This window comes from Hylobates moloch, unplaced genomic scaffold (genome assembly GCF_009828535.3).
Source record: "Hylobates moloch isolate HMO894 unplaced genomic scaffold, HMol_V3 SCAFFOLD_23, whole genome shotgun sequence".
NCBI lineage: Eukaryota > Metazoa > Chordata > Mammalia > Primates > Hylobatidae > Hylobates > Hylobates moloch.
In genome coordinates, this window is record NW_026652298.1 from 29,488,078 (window position 1) to 29,507,256 (window position 19,179).

The 19,179-nt window shown below is 46.4% G+C and overlaps 1 protein-coding gene across 2 annotated transcripts in view; it reads left to right on the forward strand.

The window, feature by feature from the left end:
- The first annotated feature begins 3,451 nt into the window (after window positions 1-3,451).
- CPPED1 (calcineurin like phosphoesterase domain containing 1) overlaps window positions 3,452-19,179 on the forward strand; it is a 125,847-nt gene continuing 110,119 nt past the window's right edge. For both annotated transcript variants that reach the window (XM_032144790.2, XM_032144795.2), the window contains exon 1: window positions 3,452-3,616. In XM_032144790.2, coding sequence (XP_032000681.1) covers window positions 3,547-3,616 — 70 coding nt within the window. In that variant the 5' untranslated portion in view covers window positions 3,452-3,546. The remainder of the gene's footprint in view (window positions 3,617-19,179) is intronic.

Here is a 19,179-nt window from a genome sequence, read left to right on the forward strand (position 1 = left end):
GGCTCATGCCTGTAATCCTAACACTTTGGGAGGCTGAGGCAGGAGGATCACTTGAGGCCAGGAGTTCAAGACCAGCCTGGGTAACATAGTGAGACACCATCTTTATAAATAATAATAGTTTTTTTTTTTTTTGAGACAGAGTCTCACTTTGTCAGTCAGGCTAGAGTGCAGTGGCACAATCTTGGCCCACTGCAACCTCTGCCTCCCAGGTTCAAGTGATTCTCCTGCCTTAGCCTCCCAAGTAGCTGAGATTACAGGCATGCACCCATGCCTACCTAATTTTTATATTTTCAGTAGAGGTGGGGTTTCACCATGTTGGCCAGACTGGTCTCGATCTCCTGACCTCAAATGATCTGCCTGCCTTGGCCTCCCAAAGTGCTGCGATTACAGGCATGAGACACTGCGCCCGGCCAAAACGATAAATTTTTTTAAAAAGTAACCGACTTAATAGACCTTATAGTTGAGTCGGGAAAGTCAACATTAAATAAATAATTATACCTGAAAACATATAATTATCAACTGTGCAAAGTGCAATGAGGGACAAGAACATAGTGCTCTAACATAGAATGAGGGAGACCTAGTTTAGATCGGCAAATTGTGCAAATGGGTAGGGCATGGCCTCTCCACAGAAGTGTTATTTAAGTGCAGGCCTTCATGTTCAAATGGGCTTTAGCTCAGCAGGGGAGGAGACTTTTTTGTTTGTTTGTTTTTGAGATAGTCTTGCTCTTTCACCAGGCTGGAGAGCAGTGGCGCGATCTCAGCTCACTGCAACCTCCGCCTCCTGGGTTCAAGCGATTCTCTTGCCTCAGCCTCCCAAGTAGCTGGGATTACAGGCACGTGCCACCACATCTGGCTAATTTTTGTATTTTTAGTAGAGACGGGGCTTTACCATGTTGGCCAGGATGGTCTTGATCTCGTGACCTCGTGATCCACCTGCCTTGGCCTCCCAAAATGCTGGGATTATAGGCATGAGCCATGGTGCCCAGCTGGGAAGAGGCATTTTAAGCAGAAAGAACTGCATATGCAGAGAGGGAAATTAATTTGCATGTTTAATGAACTGAATGGCCAGTATGACTGCAAAGCTAGTGGATAAGAGGCAGGGTCTGTTTCTATAATTCATTCTCTCCTTCACATTTCTTTTAATTAAAAAAATGTTTTAATAGAGATGAGCTCTCCCTATGTTGCTCAGGCTGGTTTTGAACTCGTGGGCTCAAGTAATCCTCCTGCCTAGACCTCCCAAAATGCTGGGATTACAAGCATGAGCCATTGTGCCCAGCTTCCCCTTCACATTTTTTTTTTTTTTAAAGACGGAGTCTCACTCCATCGCTCAGGCTGGAGTGCAGTGGCGGGGTCTCGACTCACTGCAACCTCTGCCTCTCGGGTTAAAGCGATTCTCCTGCTTTAGCATCTCGAGTAGCTGGGACTACAGGCGTGCACCACCACACGCAGCTAATTTTTGTATTTTTAGTTGAGATGAGGTTTCACCATGTTGGCCAGGATGGTCTCAATCTCTCGACCTCATGATCTGCCTGCCTCAGCCTCCCAAAGTGCGGGCATTACAGGCGTGAACCATCACGCCCGGCCTCCTTCACATTTCTTAGGACTCTTCCTCTGGGCCAGGCTGTGTTCAGGGAATAGGATTATAGTGATTGATTAATAATAACAATGGCTAATATTCATTGAGTACCTACCATTTGTTATTAGAACTATTATTCTAAGCACTTTGATACATGAACTCATTTAAGCCTTTCCGCAACCCTATGACCTAGATGCTACTATTGTTTCCATTTCACAGATAGGGAAACTGAGGCATAGAGAAACTATGCAATTTTCAAGAGCATACAACCAGTAAGTGGGTAGAACTGGGATTAATCCAAGCCCACTGACTCCAGGACTCACAGGCACTTATACTCTTAACCACTGTGATTCATGGGTGACTCTTGTCAAGGATTAGAGAACAGTAGTTATAGCAATATTAGCTACTCAAAGAGTGCTTTGGATGTAGGCAGCTAGTTTAGAAAATAATTTCCCAAATTTGTAAGATCATAAGAGCTCCCCCGCAGTGCTTGTTAAAAACAGATCATTTTCAGGCCAGGCACAGTGGCTCATGCCTGTAATCCTAGCACTCTAGGAGGCCCAGGTGGGCGGATTGCTTGAGCTCAGGAGTTCCAGATCAGCAACATAGTGAAACTCGTCTCTACTAAAAATACAAAGTATTAGCCAGGCATGGTGGCGCACGCCAATAGTGCCAGCCACTTAGGAGGCTGAGGTGGGAAAATCACCTGAGCCCAGGAGGTCGAGACTGCAGAGACTGTGCCACTGCGCTCCAGCCTAGGCAACCAGAGTGAGACCCTGTCTCAAAACAACAACAAGAACAACAACAACAAAACACAGATAATTTTCATAGAGATTTGGATTCAATAGGTCCATTCTGGAATTTGTATTTTCAACACGTTTGACAAATGCTGGCTAAGTGGTTCAGTACAACGGCTCTTGAGTTGAAGAGATCCTAATTTGGTTACTCGCAGCTTTACTACCTCTCTAGATGTGTGTCACCTTGTGCAAGTTCGTTCATCTCTCTGAGCGTCAGTTTCCCCAAATGACGGATGCAGCTAATAACAGCACCACCTCCTAGGGCTGTAGTGGGGATTAAGTGAGCCGCGTGCAAAGTGCTTAGCGCCCTGCCTGGTGCATAGGAAGCAAAGATAATAACAGAAAGATGGTGGCAGCCACTGGGAAGTTCAAGCTGAGACAGTCCTCCAAGACATCCACCTTTTCATCTTTTTTTTTTTTTTTTTTTAATTTTTTGTATTGGCAAGGTCTCTCGCTGTGTTGCCCAGGCTGGTCTCCAACACCTGGACTCAAGCGATCCTCCCTCCTTGGCCTCCCAAAGAGCTGGGGTTACAGGCGTAAGCCACCCCAGTGGCTCCTTCTGACTTTATGATAGAGTTGTCAGATAAAAAGAATCAGGACGCTTCCATTCAAACCTGCAAAAAGAGAAAAATTTTAAAAAATTAGGACGCCCAGTTCAATTGGAATTTCAGATAATGAAAAAAAACATTTAACGTAAGTAGCTCCCAAATACTGCATAGGACGTATTTATACCAAGTCAGTCATTATTTAAAAAAAAAATCTGAAATTCCAATTTAACTGGGAGTCCTGCATTTTTACTTGTTAAATCTAGTAACTCTGCCTTTAGGAAAGGACTGCCCCCAAAGCCTTATCCCCGCCCACGCGTGCCCTAGACAGTCTCTACTCGCCAGGCGCGCAGGTCGATCCCAGAGGGGCCGCTGGCGCCTCTGCTCCGCCCAGGCAGCACTAGTGGCGCCCCGAGCCACCGGGCCCCGCCCCGTCCCGCCCCAGTCCCGCCCCGTCCCGCCCCAGTCCCGCCCCGTCCCGCCCCAGTCCCGCCCCGTCCCGCCCCAGTCCCGCCCCGAGAGCAAAGGGCGTCGCCCGAAGCGGGGCATGTCCAGCGGTTTCTCTGTGTGAAGTCGCGCGGCTTCCACCCACGCAGTGTTCTAAGTGAAGGCCAGAAACTCGCTCGCCATGTCGGCTGCAGAGGCGGGGGGTGTTTTCCACAGAGCCCGGGGCAGGACCCTTGACGCGTTTCCCGCAGGTACTGCCCGCCCCTCACCCGGGGAGAGGACTCTGGGGCTGCGGAACCTTCCGCCGGGGGAACCTTTTGTTCAGGTGTGCGCTCCGCCAGTCGGACACCATCCGGGGCTGCACCTGGGCCTGGGGGCCGCCATAGCTGCATCAAAGCCTGCACTTAGGGATTCCAGGGGCGCAGTTGAGAGGCGAGTGCGGGAGAGCGGTCTGGTCCAGGAGCCTACCTGACCTTGACCTAACTTCCCCCGGAGAAGGGAAGTAAGCGGAAGGTAGCAAAACATAGTAATGACAGCTTGGGCTCTGCAGCAAGACCTGGTTTCCAAGCCCTGCATTAGCATCTTGGCCTCAGCTTCCACATCTGTGAAACGGGAATACCTGTGGGTGTTACTGGATAAGCGCTCGGTGCATGTTAGAGGGCGTCGGTTTTATTAAGGTTGTTCACCGTTATGTATTCTGTACTCCGTAATTACGGTTATTTACCATAAGTCATTCACCGAAATGGTAACATTGCCCCATCAGAGCAGTAGAGAGGGAGGGCAGTGGAGAGTCGTAGTAAAGTGCTTGGATTTTGGATTTACATTATCTGCTTTGCCATAAAAATGGGTTTGATAATACTTGCCTCATAGGGTTGTTGGAAGCGTAAACAGATCAAAAGTATTTTTGTAACCCGGTGTTGGACGCATGCTAGGTGCTAAGTAAAGAGGGAGGTTTGTTTCTGGTTGGTTGATTCCCCTCCGTGGCTTTTTGCTTCCTGGAGCCAGATCGCCTCCCAGGCTCTCACCAGCCTTATAACCCCAGGGAAGTCACCCTAAATACCCTACGTGATCAGGCTTGTGTCCACTTCCTTCAGGGTAGTCATTCTTTCTCTTGCCCAATTCTGAAACAGGTTTTGTTGTTACCCTTATTTGAACTGCATTTAAAAGGGCCAAGGCCGTTCTTTCCCTGAGGGTCTTGGCGCTTGCTGTTTTCTCCTTCTTTAGCAGGGTTGGTGAGCCTGGCCCTCTCAACCATCACACCTCATTTTAAAGTTCATTCACTTCCTCAGAGAGACTTTACCTGCTACCTTATCTAAAGTAGGTTTCTCCGGTAATTCTATGGTAAAACCTTATTTATTCATTTAAGGCGGAGTCTTGCTCTATCGCCCAGGCTGGAGTACAGTGGCACGATGTTGGCTCACTGTAACCTCCGCCTCCCGGGTTCAAGCGATTCTCCTGCCTCAGCCTCCGGAGTAGCTGGGACTATAGGCACTCACCACCATGCCCGGCTAATTTGGTATTTTTAGTAGAGACGGGGTTTCTCCATGTTGGCCCGGCTGGTCTCGAACTCCCAACCTTAGGTGATCCACCATCCTCAGCCTCCCAAAGTGCTGGGATTACAGACCTGAGCCACCGCGCCTGGCCTGGGACGACTGTACTTTAATGCAACTTGTCTTTTTTGTCCAACATGAAGATTTTGCTCTTTTCTTGCTGGGCAACATTCCATTGGATGATTATATACCTTATACATTCTGTTGATGTATATGCTGAATATCTTCTCTTTGCCTCTCTACACCTTTTTCCCTTCCCCACCATGCCCTAGGGGGTTGCCCTCCATGAGCTGCATCAGTGGGCTCGTTGCCTTTTGGTTTTCCTTTGGGCTCAGCCAGTGGGGAGCCCTGAGAAGAAATAAGAGCAGGGAGAGAAGCAAAAGGCAGCTGTATTTATTCTTGCAGTTTACTCTCTGTGGGGTTGCCTCATCTGGTTGTCTTCCTCCCCACCCTTGAAGGTCAAGGTCGCTCCTTTTCTCAGGACAGCATTTCTCATTCCCTCTAGTTCTGGATTTGAGTAACCATTTCCTCCTTTGAGGCGTGGGAGTGGCAATGGTTCTGCTTTTCTAACCTTGGGTTACCACACTCCCTTGTAGGTTTCTTCCACCCAACCCACCCCAAGTAATCCGTTTTTAAACCCTTTTTAAAATCATCCTAATTTGAGAATGCCAGCTTTTTCCTGCAAGGATCTTGACTAATACAATGGCCATTTAGTTGTTTCTGGTTTTTGCCCTTGGTAACAGTGTGAACATTCTGTACAAATCTCTTTGTGGACACATGGGAGAGTTACTCCGAGGCATATACCTACAAGCTAAGTTCTGGGTTATAGGGTATAATCATCCCCAGCATTACTAGATGTGGTCAAACTGCCTTCCAAAGTGGTAGCACCAATTTATACTCCCACCAGCAGTATATGAGAGTTCCTTGTTACTCTGCTGTATTATTATTATTTTTTTTTTCAGTTCAAGAAATACTTGTTGTGGGCTGGCTGCGGTGGCTCACGCCTGTATATTTGTTGTGGACCGGCCGCGGTGGCTCATGCCTGTAATCCCAGCACTTTGGGAGGCTGAGGCAGGTGGATCACCGGAGGTCAGGAGTTCGAGACCAGCATGGCCAACATGGCGTAACCCCATCTCTACTAAAAATACAAAATTAGCTGGGTGTGGTGGCACATGCCTGTAGTCCCAGCTACTTGGGAGGCTATGGCAGGAGAATTGCCTGAGCCCGGGAAGCAGAAGTTGCAGTGAGCTGAGAATGTGCCACTGTACTCCACCCTGGGCAACAGAGCAAGGCTCCATCTCAAAAAAAACAAAAACAAAAAAACAAAAAAACCGTAAGGAAATATTTCTTATATTCCTATTGCACTGTACAGTATTGTGGAGAATAGGAAGTTGGGGGCGGGGGAGTGGTTCAAGTTACATGCTCTTAGAGGCTTGTAATAATCCAGGTACAAAGCTAGGGCACAAAAAATAATGCTTGGCTACTGGTGGGCTCTGAGGTCATTCACGCAGGGCTTCCCTGAGGAAGTGTTGTTTCGTCTGATTGCTAAAAGAGGAGTATGAGTTAACTGGGCCAGGAAGGGAGGGAAGACCATTGTGGACCACGGGCAGAGCAAGTGTGAGAGTCCCAGGACATGGCAGGATGGGAAAGGGAAGGATGAGGGCTGAAGGAAGTCTCTGAGTCTGGAGCAGAAAGATGAGGTTGGGACATGGTGTGGGATGAGGCTGGAGAGGGAGGTGGTGGTAACTAAGGATTTTCGTCGTATCCTAATAGCATCAAGAGGTTTCAAGCTGGTTGTGTGAGGAAGCAAGGATGCGTGATCAGATGGTTATTCTGAAAAGAATGGTCTGGTTACAGCAATGGCAACAAAAGCATTTCTACTTTAGAGCAACTTGGTATCAATCCAGTTGGAAGCTGGAGCTCAAGGATTTGTCCGGAGGCTGCATTTCTGTAGTCCCCCATGGTTTACTTTTTTTTTTTTTTGAGACGCAGTCTAGCTCAGTCACCCAGACTGCAGTGCAGTGATGCTACTCACTGCAACCTCCACCTCCCAGGTTCAAACGATTCTCCTGCCTCAGCCTCCAGAGTAGCTGGGATTACAGGCATGTACCACCATGCCCGCTAATTTTTGTGTTTTTAGTAGAGACAGGGTTTCGCCATGTTGGCCAGGCTGGCCTGGGACTCCTGATCTCAGGTGCCTCGGCCACCAAAGTGCTGGGATTTACAGGCATGAGCCACCGCACCTGGCCCCCATTGTTCACTTTGAATGTGTTTATTTGCTGTAGCTGGAGGTACCTATTGGGCACGGGGTGTCTTCCAGTGGAGATAATGGGAATGCTGAGGTACAGAAGCTTCCTAGGCCATTGCAGCTGCCAGGAGGCCACCACTGGGACCAGAGGATCAGAGAGCAGCTCCCCTGGATAAGAATGGGGATGGTGGAGAAAGACTTGACGATAAATCTATAAGATACCTACTCTGCTGATAGGAGGAGGGAGTGACTCTGAACTTTTCTTAGCCCTGAGTAAATCTAGAAGTGGGGCCAGCACTTGATCTCCTCTATGAGCCATGCAGTCCCGTAGGCACACCCAGGATGGGTCATTTAACGGAGAGCCTGGAGAGGCCCAGCCTCAAAGTGTTCTGCTGAGAACCCCAGGTTTGTGGGTTCACATTACTAGGTGCTGAACCCTAGCCTACCATTGCTGCTTCCATTGCACTCATTGACGATTCCCCGAGGTCCTGACTGTCTTAGCATCACTGACAACTTGGAGAGGTGCCCTTAGAGGCATCAGAGGCCTCTCCAGGCTCCTTGGGAAGCCAGTAGAGTTGCCCCTTGGGCAGACTGAGAAAGAACTAGCTTTTCAAGGCTGGGAGCAGTGGCTTACGCCTGTAATTCCAGCACTTTGGGAGGCCGAATTGGGTGGATTGGTTGAGGCCAGGAGTTTAAGACCAGTCCGGCCAACATGGCGAAGCCCCGTCTCTACTAAAATTAAAAAAATTAGCCCGGTGTGGTGGCAGGCACCTGTAATCCCAGCTACTCGGGAGGCTGAGGCAGGAGAATCGCTTGAACCTGGGAGGCGGAGGTTGCAGTGAGCCGAGATCATCCGCTGCACTCCAGCCTAGGAGACAGTGATGACTGTGTCTCAAAAAAAAAAAAAAAAAAACGAAAAACTGACTTTTCCCCTTCTCTTGCCAAAACACACACCGTCAAAGGGACTTGATTAACTCAAGCAACAGTCCCTAAAAATCACAGCTCTGAACCCTTCACCTTTGCTGCAGAATCAGCTCATTGAGCAGTTTGTTTTCCAAGTGTAGCCTGCCATTTAAATGAAAGAGCGCTTTGCTTTAAGACCCATTTCCTCCCACCGGTGATTTACGTGAGTGACAGTATTCCCATCAACTCCTTCCAGTAGTGGTGTGTGTGACACTTGGTTTCAGTCATCCGCTCCCTGTTAACATAATCTGCTAAGCTCTGTTGACGGATGTTGATTAAAAAAAATTGTACACGTCTCACCTGAGAAAGCTCACATTCCTAAGGCATGTTCAGATACTCATTTTAATTAGGCAAATTGATAATTAGGTTTTCTTGACACATATCCTAATTAGGACTACTTTCTTCTAGTAATTGTCTTTTGAGAAGTTTATGGCTTCTGTTTTGAAGAAGTCCTAAAAGGGAGAGATATCAAGATAAAATATGCTTTTAAAGTGACTTATATTTAATTATTTTTAGGTCTGAATCTGTTTTTCCAGTTTGCTGTTTTCCCTTCAGAGAACTGGACTAATGGGTGGTATTCTTAAAAAGATTATTTTCCCAGACATTTCATTCCTAAGAAGCTGATGGAATTTGCTAATCCTGAATCTTTCCTTGTACTCTCCGGAAAACTTCTCCCTTGGCAGAGAATAAATAGAGTCTCAGTAAAAAAATAACTCACTCCATCTCTTGCATGTCTCACCTAAGAACTTTTCTAGAAATAGTAGACCTGGAAAGGTATCTCCAAGTTTGAACAAAGTTGAAAATATTGTGGTTTTAAAAATTCTAACAGGATGATGATGATGAAATAAATGCTTTAAATTGTGTGACACATTTAGGCCAAACTAGTTATCTCTTATTTGAGATATATTTGAAGGTCCCCTTATTTGAGGGTTCCTATGAGTAAATAGAGCTTATGATTACTTTCTCAACTCTTGGTTGTAATCATCAGTCAAGAGATAGAGTGACCAGCACACGTATGTAAAAAGTTTGCACTATAACATTTCCAGAAAATACAATTAATTTTATTTTTGAATGTCAGGGTTTTTCCTCATTTTAAAAAATTTATTTATTTATTATATTTTATTTCTTTTGAGGTGGTCTTGCTCTGTCACCCAGGCTGGAGTACAGTGGTGTGATCATGTCTCATTGCAGCCTCAACCTGTGGTGCTTAAGTGATCCTCCCACCTCAGCCTCCTGGGTAGCTGAGACTACAGGCATGCACCACCATGCCTGGCTAGTTTTTAAGTATTTTTTGTAGAGACAAGGTCTTACTGTGTTGCCCAGGCTGGTCTTGAACTCCTGAACTCAAGCTATCCTCCCACCTCAGCCTCCCAAACTGTTAGGACAAGCTTGTCCAACCCATGGTCTGCTGGCCACATGTGGCCCAGGATGGCTTTGAATGCGTCCCAGCACAAATTCCTAAACTTTCTTAAAAGTTGAGATTTTTCTGCGATTTTTTTAAGCTCATCAGCTATCATTAATGTTAGTGTATTTCATGTGTGGCCCAAGACAGTTCTTCCGTTGTGGCCCAGGAAAGCCAAAAGATTGGACATCCCTGTGCTAGGATTACAGGCGTGAGCCACTGGACCTGGCCTGCTTTAAAAATTTTTTTGGAGACAGGGTCTTACTCTGTTACCTGTGCTAGAGTGCAGTGGCATGATCTCCGCCCACTGCAGCTTCCTCCTCCTGGGCTCAAGCCATCCTCGATCCTCCCACCTCTACCTCCTGAGTAGCTAGGAACACAGAAGGTGCTACCACGCTTGGCTAATTTTTGTATTTTTTGTAGAGACAGTTTCGCCATGTCACTCAGGTTAGTCTTGAACTCTTGGACTTGAGCAATCCTCCTGCTTCAGCCTCCAAAAGTACTGGGATTACAGGCATGAGCCACTGCAACTGGCCTAAATTTTTTAATAACTTTCTTGAGGTATAATTTATATACTATAACATGCATTTTAAGTTTACAACTCAAGGGATTTTAGTAACTTTAGAGTGGTGCAGTCACAATCTAACTTTAGCACATCTCTACCTTCCCAAAAAAGAAGTTTTATATCCACTTGCAAGTCTCTGCATGTTGTCACTCCCAGCACAGGCAACTACTGATTTACCTCTATAGATTTGCCTTTTCTGGACATTTCATGTTAATGGAATAATATGTGGTCTTTTGTGACTGGCCTCTTCTGAGGCTCACTTATTTTGTAGCTTGAACCAATACTTTGTTCCTTTTTACTAAATGATATTCCATTGTATGGATAACCCATTTCGTTTATCCGACCACCTATTGATAAACATTTGGACTTTTTTTTTTTTTTTTTTGACGCTGATGGACATTTCACCCATCTGGGCACCTCTTGTCTATTGGGAATAAAGCTGCTATGAACAGTCACAGACACATCTTCTTAAGGATGTTTGTTCATATATCTTTTGGGTAGATACCTAGGATTGGAATTGCTGAGTCATACGGTAACTATGTTTAATATTTTGAGGAACCACCAAACTATTTTCCAAAGCAGACGCTGCATTTTACATTCCCACCAGCAGTGTATATGGGTTCCAGTTTCTCCATATCCTTGCCAACATTTCTTATTGCCGGTCTTTTTTATTATAACCATCCAAATCAGTGTGAAGTGGTATCTCGTTGTGAGGTTTTTTCTTTTTTTTTTTTTTTTTTTGAGACAGAGTCTCACTCTGTCCTCTGTCGCGCAGCCTGGAGTGCAGTGGCATGATCTCGGCTCACTGCAACCTTTGCCTCCCGGATTCAAGCGATTCTCCTGCCTCAGACTCCCAAGTAGCTGGGATTTCAGGTGCATACCACCACACCTGGCTAAATTTTGTATTTTTTAGTAGAGATGGGGTTTCACCGTGTTGGCCAGGCTGGTCTGGAACTCCTGACCTCAGGTCGGCCTCCCAAAGTGCTGGGATTACAGGTGTGAGCTACAATGCCTGGCCAGTTGTGTGTTTCTTCTTGTGACTTTGCTGTCTTTTTCTACCTGTACACTACAAATTCTTGAGGAGCAAGAAGCCCAGACCTAGGATGGTGTCTAGCAGTAGTAGACATTCAGTGGCTTTTTTTTTTTTTTTTTTTAAATACAAAGTCCTGCTCTATCGCCCAGGCTGGAGTGCAGTGGCATGATCTCGGCTCACTGCAACCTCTGCTTTCTGGGTTCAAGTGATTCTCCTGCCTCCGACTCCCAAGTAGCTGGGACTACAGGTGCATGCCACCACACCTGGCTAATTTTTGTGGTTTGGTAGAGATGGGATTTTACCATGTTGGCCAGGCTGGTCTAGAACTCCTGACCTCAAGTGAACTGCCCGCCTCGGCCTCTTGAAGTGCTGGGATTACAAGCCTAAGCCACCAGGCCTGGCCTCAGTGACCATTTAATATTGAGTAAATGGATGAGTGTGAATGAATACACTTCACCTGGGTCACCTGTGTGTATCTGTCCAACCCACTGCTCTCATGTACCATGGAGTCTCCGAACTAAACAAAGCTGAGACCAAGGTATTGATCAAACCAATAGAAGTTGTTGGCTGGGTATGGTGGCTCACGCCTGTAATCCTAACACTTTGGGAGGCTGAGGCGAGTGGATCACTTGAGGTCAGGAGTTCGAGACCAGCCTGGCCAACATGGTGAAACCCCATCTTCACTAAAAATAGAATAATTAGCTGGGCATGGTGGCTTGCACCTGTAATCCTAGCTACCTGGAGGCTGAGGCAGGAGAACTGCATGAGCCTGGGAGGCAGAGGTTGCAGTGAGCAAAGATCATGCCACTGTACTCCAGTCTGGGCCACAGAGCGAGACTCCGTCTCCAAAAAAAAAAAAAAGTTGCATGACTACTTCAGGTGGCTGTGCACTGTTTGTGCACTACTCCAAAGCATCTAGAGGCAGAGGTTGTGGGTGCCCTCACATGGAGCACATCTGCCTGGAGGAAGGATTACCTTCTCTTTGCATCTGGGGCTTCTGTTAGCTGGCCTTGTGCCAACACAGCTGCTTCTGCCCAGAGAAGGTGCCTTCTACCAATTCTTCCCAGAGTGCTGCCTGGGGCAGCAGCTGCCTGCTGTCTTATTAGGGAAATGGGAGAAAAAATAACAGCAAACATCCACCAAAACCAGGCAAACCCCAAGTGGAGTTCTGCTCTTGAAAAGTGAGAGAGGTTCTGGAAATTTCCCCTCTTTAACCATTGTCTCGAATGGCGTCGGCCAAAGCCAGTGATGCCGAAAGCCGCCTGCCCATGAAGTCCCAGCCCATCTGCTTTCTTAGTTCTCTGAAGAGTTGCAGATAAAGATTTTGGAAGGACGGCCATTGTGGCAGCGAAGCCATGACTCAGAAGCTTTTGTGTGTCTCAGAAACTGCCTTTTGGATGCATTTAGGCCAAGTAAAGAGAGATTGGGTGAATTTACCTTTGTACAGGTTGACAATAGATCCGACCGAAACTTTTTGAGCACTGACTTGATGATCAAAGGTCATGCTCGAAAGCATTTCGGATTTCAGATTTTAGAGATTAGGAATGCACTACCAGTTTGCATATGCAAATGTTCCAAAATCTGAAAAAATGTGGAATCTGAAACTCTTCTGGTCCCAAGCGTTTCAGATAAGAGATATGCAACCTGTACTTAGGACAAGTCATTTGGAGACTCTGAGGATATTGCCGTCACAATTAATTATTTTGGGGGTAGGGGGAGGGACAGGGTCCTGAAGGACACTATTTTTTTTTTTTCTTTAACAACTGTTAGCATACCCTACAGTTCACCATATGAATTGTTAATTAAATAATATTTACCACTTTGGGCTTCTTTCTGATTTAACAGTGTAAATGTGTACAATTCAGTGGCTTTTAGTATATTCACAGAGGTGTACAACCATCACCACAATCAATTTTAGAACATTTTCCTTAATCCAAGAAGAAACTCTGCACCCCTGTGCTGAAACTGCCCCCAAAGAGCCCCAACCCCTAAACAGCCACTAATGAAGGACACTCTTATCTGCTGCATACCATTCTGGCAGCTTCACAGTGGGGACATTAAGATTGTTAAGTCAGAAAGAGTCCCAAAGTGGTAAATATTGTTTGGCTACTCTTTGGTGTGTGTGTTTTTTTTTTTTTTTTTTTTTTTAAAAAAAAAACCACTGAAATAAGATTAGTCCCCAGAGCAGTTGAAGGGTATTGCTGGAGACATTTAGATTGTGATTCACTATGCAGATTGCTATCGTGAGAAACTGCAAAAATTGCATTTTGTTGCCATTTCCTCTTTAGCTAGAAAGCCTCCAGGCAGCTGTGAAGCTCCCCATCTTTGCTGCTTTATAACCAAAGCAATATCCACAGTATATAAAGGAAAAGATGTTAAGACCAAAGCATGTAAATATATATGTGTCTCTCGTCAGATGTTTTCTCAGCCCCACCATGTGCTGTAGGAACCAAGAGACAGCTGAGTCTTTATAAAGTCTGTCACTGCTAAGGGAAGGGTAGGGGTTACTATGAATAGTAGTCATGGTACGAGTAACTCACTTTTGACCACTTGCTCTGTGTCTCGTCCAAATGCTTTACATGTTTTAAGTCATTAATTCTTCACAACTACCCTTTTGAGGTAGGAGCTGTTATTCCTACTTTGCAGATAAGGAGACTGAGGCCCAGAGACGTTCAGGAACTTGCATCATGTCACGTAGCTGGTAAAGAGTACAAATGGGATTTGAACTTGGGCACTCATGCCTCAGTCTGAGCTCCACTGGAGCTCGGTTAAGGGTTTCAGGAGATAGAGGCCCAAAGTCAGTTGTCAGCATGGTCTATCCCCGCCTCCCGCTCCAGCCTTCTGGTCACCCAGGGGCAGTGCCCCCTCCCTGGAGCACGTCCCCACAGCCCCACCCATTGGCCACTCTGTCTTGCAATCAGCCTGATTACCCTGCGGTTGTAAAGAGTGAAGTGTGTAATTGACTTGTGTAACTGACTTATTTGATTGTTTGTTGTGCATCTCCCCTGCTATCGTGTAAGGTTTTAAGGAACAAGATCCATCAGCATTACACACCATTGAATGTCCAACCACTTACAGCCGGTGTCATAGAGCAGGTGCTGAGAACATACCTGCTTGAATGAGTGAAGGAGGCCGAGCTGCATCTGCCTACAGGGCAGGGAGCATTTGAGCTGGCAGGGAAGGGTAGAAGGGATTTCAGCAGGAAGAGTTGGTAGAATGGAGAGCACATCCTGGAAAGTGGAGGGGAAGTGTATTAATCCATTCTCACGCTGCTAATAAAGACCCAATACAGACCCAAGACTGGGTAATTTATAAAGGAAAGAGGTTTAATGGACTCACACTTCACATGGCTAGGGAGGCCTCACAATCATGGTGGAAGACAAAGGAAGAGCAAAGGGACGTCTTACATGGTGGCAGGCAAGAGAGTGTGTGCAGGGAAACTGCCCTTTATAAAACCATCAGATCTCGTGAGACTTATTCACTATCATGAGAACATCATGGGAAAGACCAGCCCCCATGATAAGGTTACCTCCCACCAGGTCCTTCCCATGACGTGTGAGAATTATGGGAGCTACAATTCAAGATGAGATTTGGGTGGGGACACAGCCAAACCATATCAGGAAGTATGGAGTGTGTTGGAGAAGCAGATAGTGGTCTATCTGGGGGGATTCCTGTGGTATGTCTTAAGCAGGGTTTTTCAACCCCCCAGCATTGTTGACATTTATGGGCTCGATTTTGTTGTGGGTTCCTGTCCTGTGTGTTTTGAGATGTTTAGCAGCATCTCCAGCCTTTATCCACTGGATTCCAGCAGCACCACCTACTTCTCAGTGTGATACCCCAAAATGTCTGTAGACATTGTTATGTGTCAAAATCATCCGTGGTCTGATGGGACTACAGCCACTGGTCCATCGGGACCAGTGAGATACAGCTGGAAGAGGCCAGGCACAGCGGTTCAGGCCTGTAATCCCAGCACTTTGGGAGGCTGAGGCAGGTGGATCACTTGAAGTCAGGAGTTTGAGACCAGTCTGGCCAACATGGTGAAACCTCATCTCTACTAAAAATACAAAACATTAGCCGGGTGTGGTGGCACACTCCTGTAATCTCAGTTGTTCCCGAGGCTGAGGCAGGAGAGTTGCTTGAACCTGGGGGGCGGAGGTTGCAGTGAGCCAAGATCGTGCTACTGTACTCCAGCCTGGGCAACAGATCAAGACTGCATCTAAACAAACAAACAAAAAGATACAGCTGGAAGAACTTTGGGCCCCTTTTAGGCCCAAGTGATAGAATGAGTGGATGAGTGGGGATCCATTGATATCGTCATCCTTTTCTTCACCAAATATTGACTGATGCCTGCCACGTGCCAGACTCAATAATACAAGCTGCTGATATGCTAGAAAGGGAATGCAAACGTGGGCCTGCCCTGGAGCTTTCAGGATGGTGGCTCTGTAGCCAGGAATTTGATGTCTGGTTAAGGGGTTGGGAAGAGACATAATGGCAGCAACTGCCTGAGATGGACTGGAGTAGGGAGAGCTGCAGGGAGCCATCCTGCCAGCCTCCTTGTCCCAGGTGGGAATCATGAAAACCTGGCCCAAGAGTAGTTGGTGGTGGGAACGGGAAGGTGGGGCTGCTGCAGGGGTGTTGTAGACGTGGAATGATGCCACTTGGCTGGCTACATGCACAGGATGACACATGATCTTAAGACCTGTAGATTGAGGGACTAGGGATGATGATGGCTAAATTAGCGAGATCTAGGGAGGGAGCCAGTCTTAAAGAAAGATGTGCAGCCATAGAAAAGAATGAGCTCATGTCCTTTGCAGAGACGTGGATGAAGATGGCAACCATCATTCTCAGCAAACTAACATAGGAACAGAAAACCAAACACCACATATTCTCACTCATAAGCGGGAGTTGACCAATGAGAACACTTGGACACAGGGAGGGGAACATCACACACCAGGGCCTGTCGGGGGTGGGGGGCAAGGGGAGGGAGAGCATTAGGACAAATACCTAATGCATGCGGGGCTTAAAACCTAGAGGACGGGTTGATGGGGCAGCAGACCACCATGGCCCATGTATACCTATGTAACAAACCTGCATGTTCTGCACATGTATCCCAGAACTTAAAGTAAAATTTAAAAAAAAGAAAGATGATGGATTTGCCTGTGGAAGTGTTGAATTTAAGATTCTCATGGGACAAGCTGGGAGCCTGGACGTGTCCAGAAAAACAAACATACTAATACTATGTTCTACTCTTTTTTTTTTTTTTTTTTTTGAGACAGAGTCTTGCCCTGTCACCAGGCTGTGAGTGCAGTGGCGTGATCTGCAGCCTGTGCCTCCAAGGTTCAAGCAATTCTCCTGCCTCAGCCTCCCAGGTAGCTGGGACTACAGGTGCGTGCCACCATGCCCGGCTAATTTTTATATTTTTAGTAGAGATGGGGTTTCACCATGTTGGCCAGGATGGTCTCAATCTCTTGACCTCATGATCCACCCCCCTCGGCCTCCCAAAGTGCTGGGATTACAGGCGTGAGCCACCGCGACCGGCCAATGTGACTTTTCTTATGAACATCAAGTTAAGAAAGCTATTTATCATTGTATTCTACCTTGAATTATTTGAGGTTGCATACAAGTAACAAGTTTAGCACATCATGAGAGCACAAATTATTATAATGTTAGGTATTACTTAATAACGTGGCTGGCCCCCAGGCCTTTTGCTAGTTAGGTGATGAAAACAGTGATTCACTTGCTTTTGGGGGCACCTTCATTATTGTTAGTCACTGATCAAGGTAATAGCAAAACAATCAATAAAATTTCTAATTCTTGGTATATATTAAAAAGTCAGCTTTCATTAACATTGACAAATATGCCTAAAAGGGATAATAAAAAATGAGAGAGGAAATACCTTAGCAGAGACAAATCCAAGAAAACATTTGGTTCGTGATTTTAAAAGTTCAACGGTAAAGAGCAATTGCAATTTGAGTATCTGTCTTTCAGGCAGGATATTAGCACATAAACAGAGGCTCATAGGAAAGATTAATGGTAAAGCAGTGTGTGAATTCTTCCAGGTTTTTAAGATTCTTCTCTGAGTGCAATTGCTTTGCACCTGATAATGTTTAAAGAAAACCTACAGGCCTTTCTGTCCTTAGTTTGATATTACCCAAAATTCACTGTGTGTTTATCCCTCAGTTTTGAAATATGGTTTCTGTGACAGTCTTTTAAAAGTTAGCTGAAATGTGGAAGTGGCCAGATTTTGTTATTCTCTGTACAACAGGTGAATCTGATTTCTAAGGTCAATTTTTCATTTATAAGTGTTTCAAAGTTAATTTTACAATTCGATTTAGAAAATTATGGCAACTCAGGCTGGGTGCGGTGGCTCATGGCTGTAATCTTAGCACCTTGGAAGGCTAAGGTGGGCTGATCGCTTGAGCTCAGGAGTTCTAGACCAGCCTGGGCAACATGGCAAAACCCCGTCTCTACCAAAAATACAAAAAATTAACCGGGCATGGTGGCGTGCACCTGTGGTCCCAGCTACTCGAGAGGCTGACGTGGGAGGATCGCTTGAGCCTGGGAAGTGGAAGTTGCAGTGAACCAAGGTCATGCCACTGCACTCCAACCTGGGTGACAGAGTGAGACCCCATTAAAAAAAAAATTGTGGTAACTCATTAGCTTATAATTCTTTTTTCCTGGCTTGTTGTTTGGCTAGACCTAGACATTCCTGGCTTGGATATGTCTTCTCTATAGTAATTTCACCTGTCCTGAAATGTGGGAGAGTGATGTCTGTGGCAGAATATGCAAAGGTGGGGGCCTGGTTTGCCCCTCAGCCTTTGTAGATCTCAGTCAATGTATTTTCCTTTGCTGGGTCTCGTCTTCCTCACCTCTAAGCAAAATGGAAAGATTACCATAGATAACGGCTTGTCATTGCAGATGCCATCAGCAGCCAGGTGGTAAATTGGGCCAGGTGGGGACTGGGGCAAATTTGAGAGCACAAGCCCCATGTAAAGGCACAACCACCGTACAGACCCAGAGAGTCACTAGCACGCTTCATTTGGGTGTGATGTGGCCAGATTTTCCAAGAGAATCCAGACAGCCAGGTATATGTATGAAACTCATGAATTAAAAAGGTTGGCAACAAATTCAGAAGTTTATAAACGCTGCTTCGGCCCAGCAGCGCACATCTGCTAGGCAGACCTCATCCACAGACGTCGAGTTTGTAATCTCTGGAAGAGATCACCACTGAGGTCTCACAGGAGACAGATGTCGGGGTCCCCGCTTGTGCCTCAAATCAACCCTGTGCTGTTGGCAGGGACCCAGAACATCACGGCCGACCAGGGAAAAGCTCTGGGTCTTGCCATCATTGTCTTTGTGTACAGCCCATTTATCAAGACGTTCCATTTGAAGGAAACTTTGGAGAGAAAATGTCAGTATTGAGGTGGATAACTTGGGGGCAGCCCAGAGCATGTTCTAGCTTCTTCTTGGCTCTCTCCACTCCAGGCCACCCAGCCCAGCAGCACTGAGGTTCTGAATAGCTCTTGGGTAGAAGTTGGTGGGTCTTTATTGTGTGACCTTGAACTTGAGGCATGCCTAAGCCCCATGGCTGACTCAGCTGAGTCTAGTGATCTCACCTCCAGGTGTTCATGCTCTGTGTGATCCCCTGCCCTTAAGGTGGGCTGCCCTAGTAACTTGATTGTAATGAGCAGAACACAGCAAAAGTAATGGGATGTTACTTCCATCATGATGTTATGTAAGATTGTAGCTTCCATTTGCTAGCAGACCCTCTGCCTTGTGTGGTTCGATGAGGCAAGTCTCCATGTTGCAAGCTGCCATATTGTAGAGGCCCATATGGCAAGGAACTGAAGGCAGCCTCCAGCCAGCAGCCAGTGAGGAACTGAAGCTATCAGTCCTACAACCTACAAGGAGCTGAATCCTACTAACCACTGTGTAAGTGAGCTTGGAAACAGATCCTACCCCATGTGAGTCTTCAGATGAGACCTCAGCATTGACCAATACTTCTGTTGCAGCTTGTGAGAGACCTTGCAGAGGACCAGCTAAACCGTGCCAG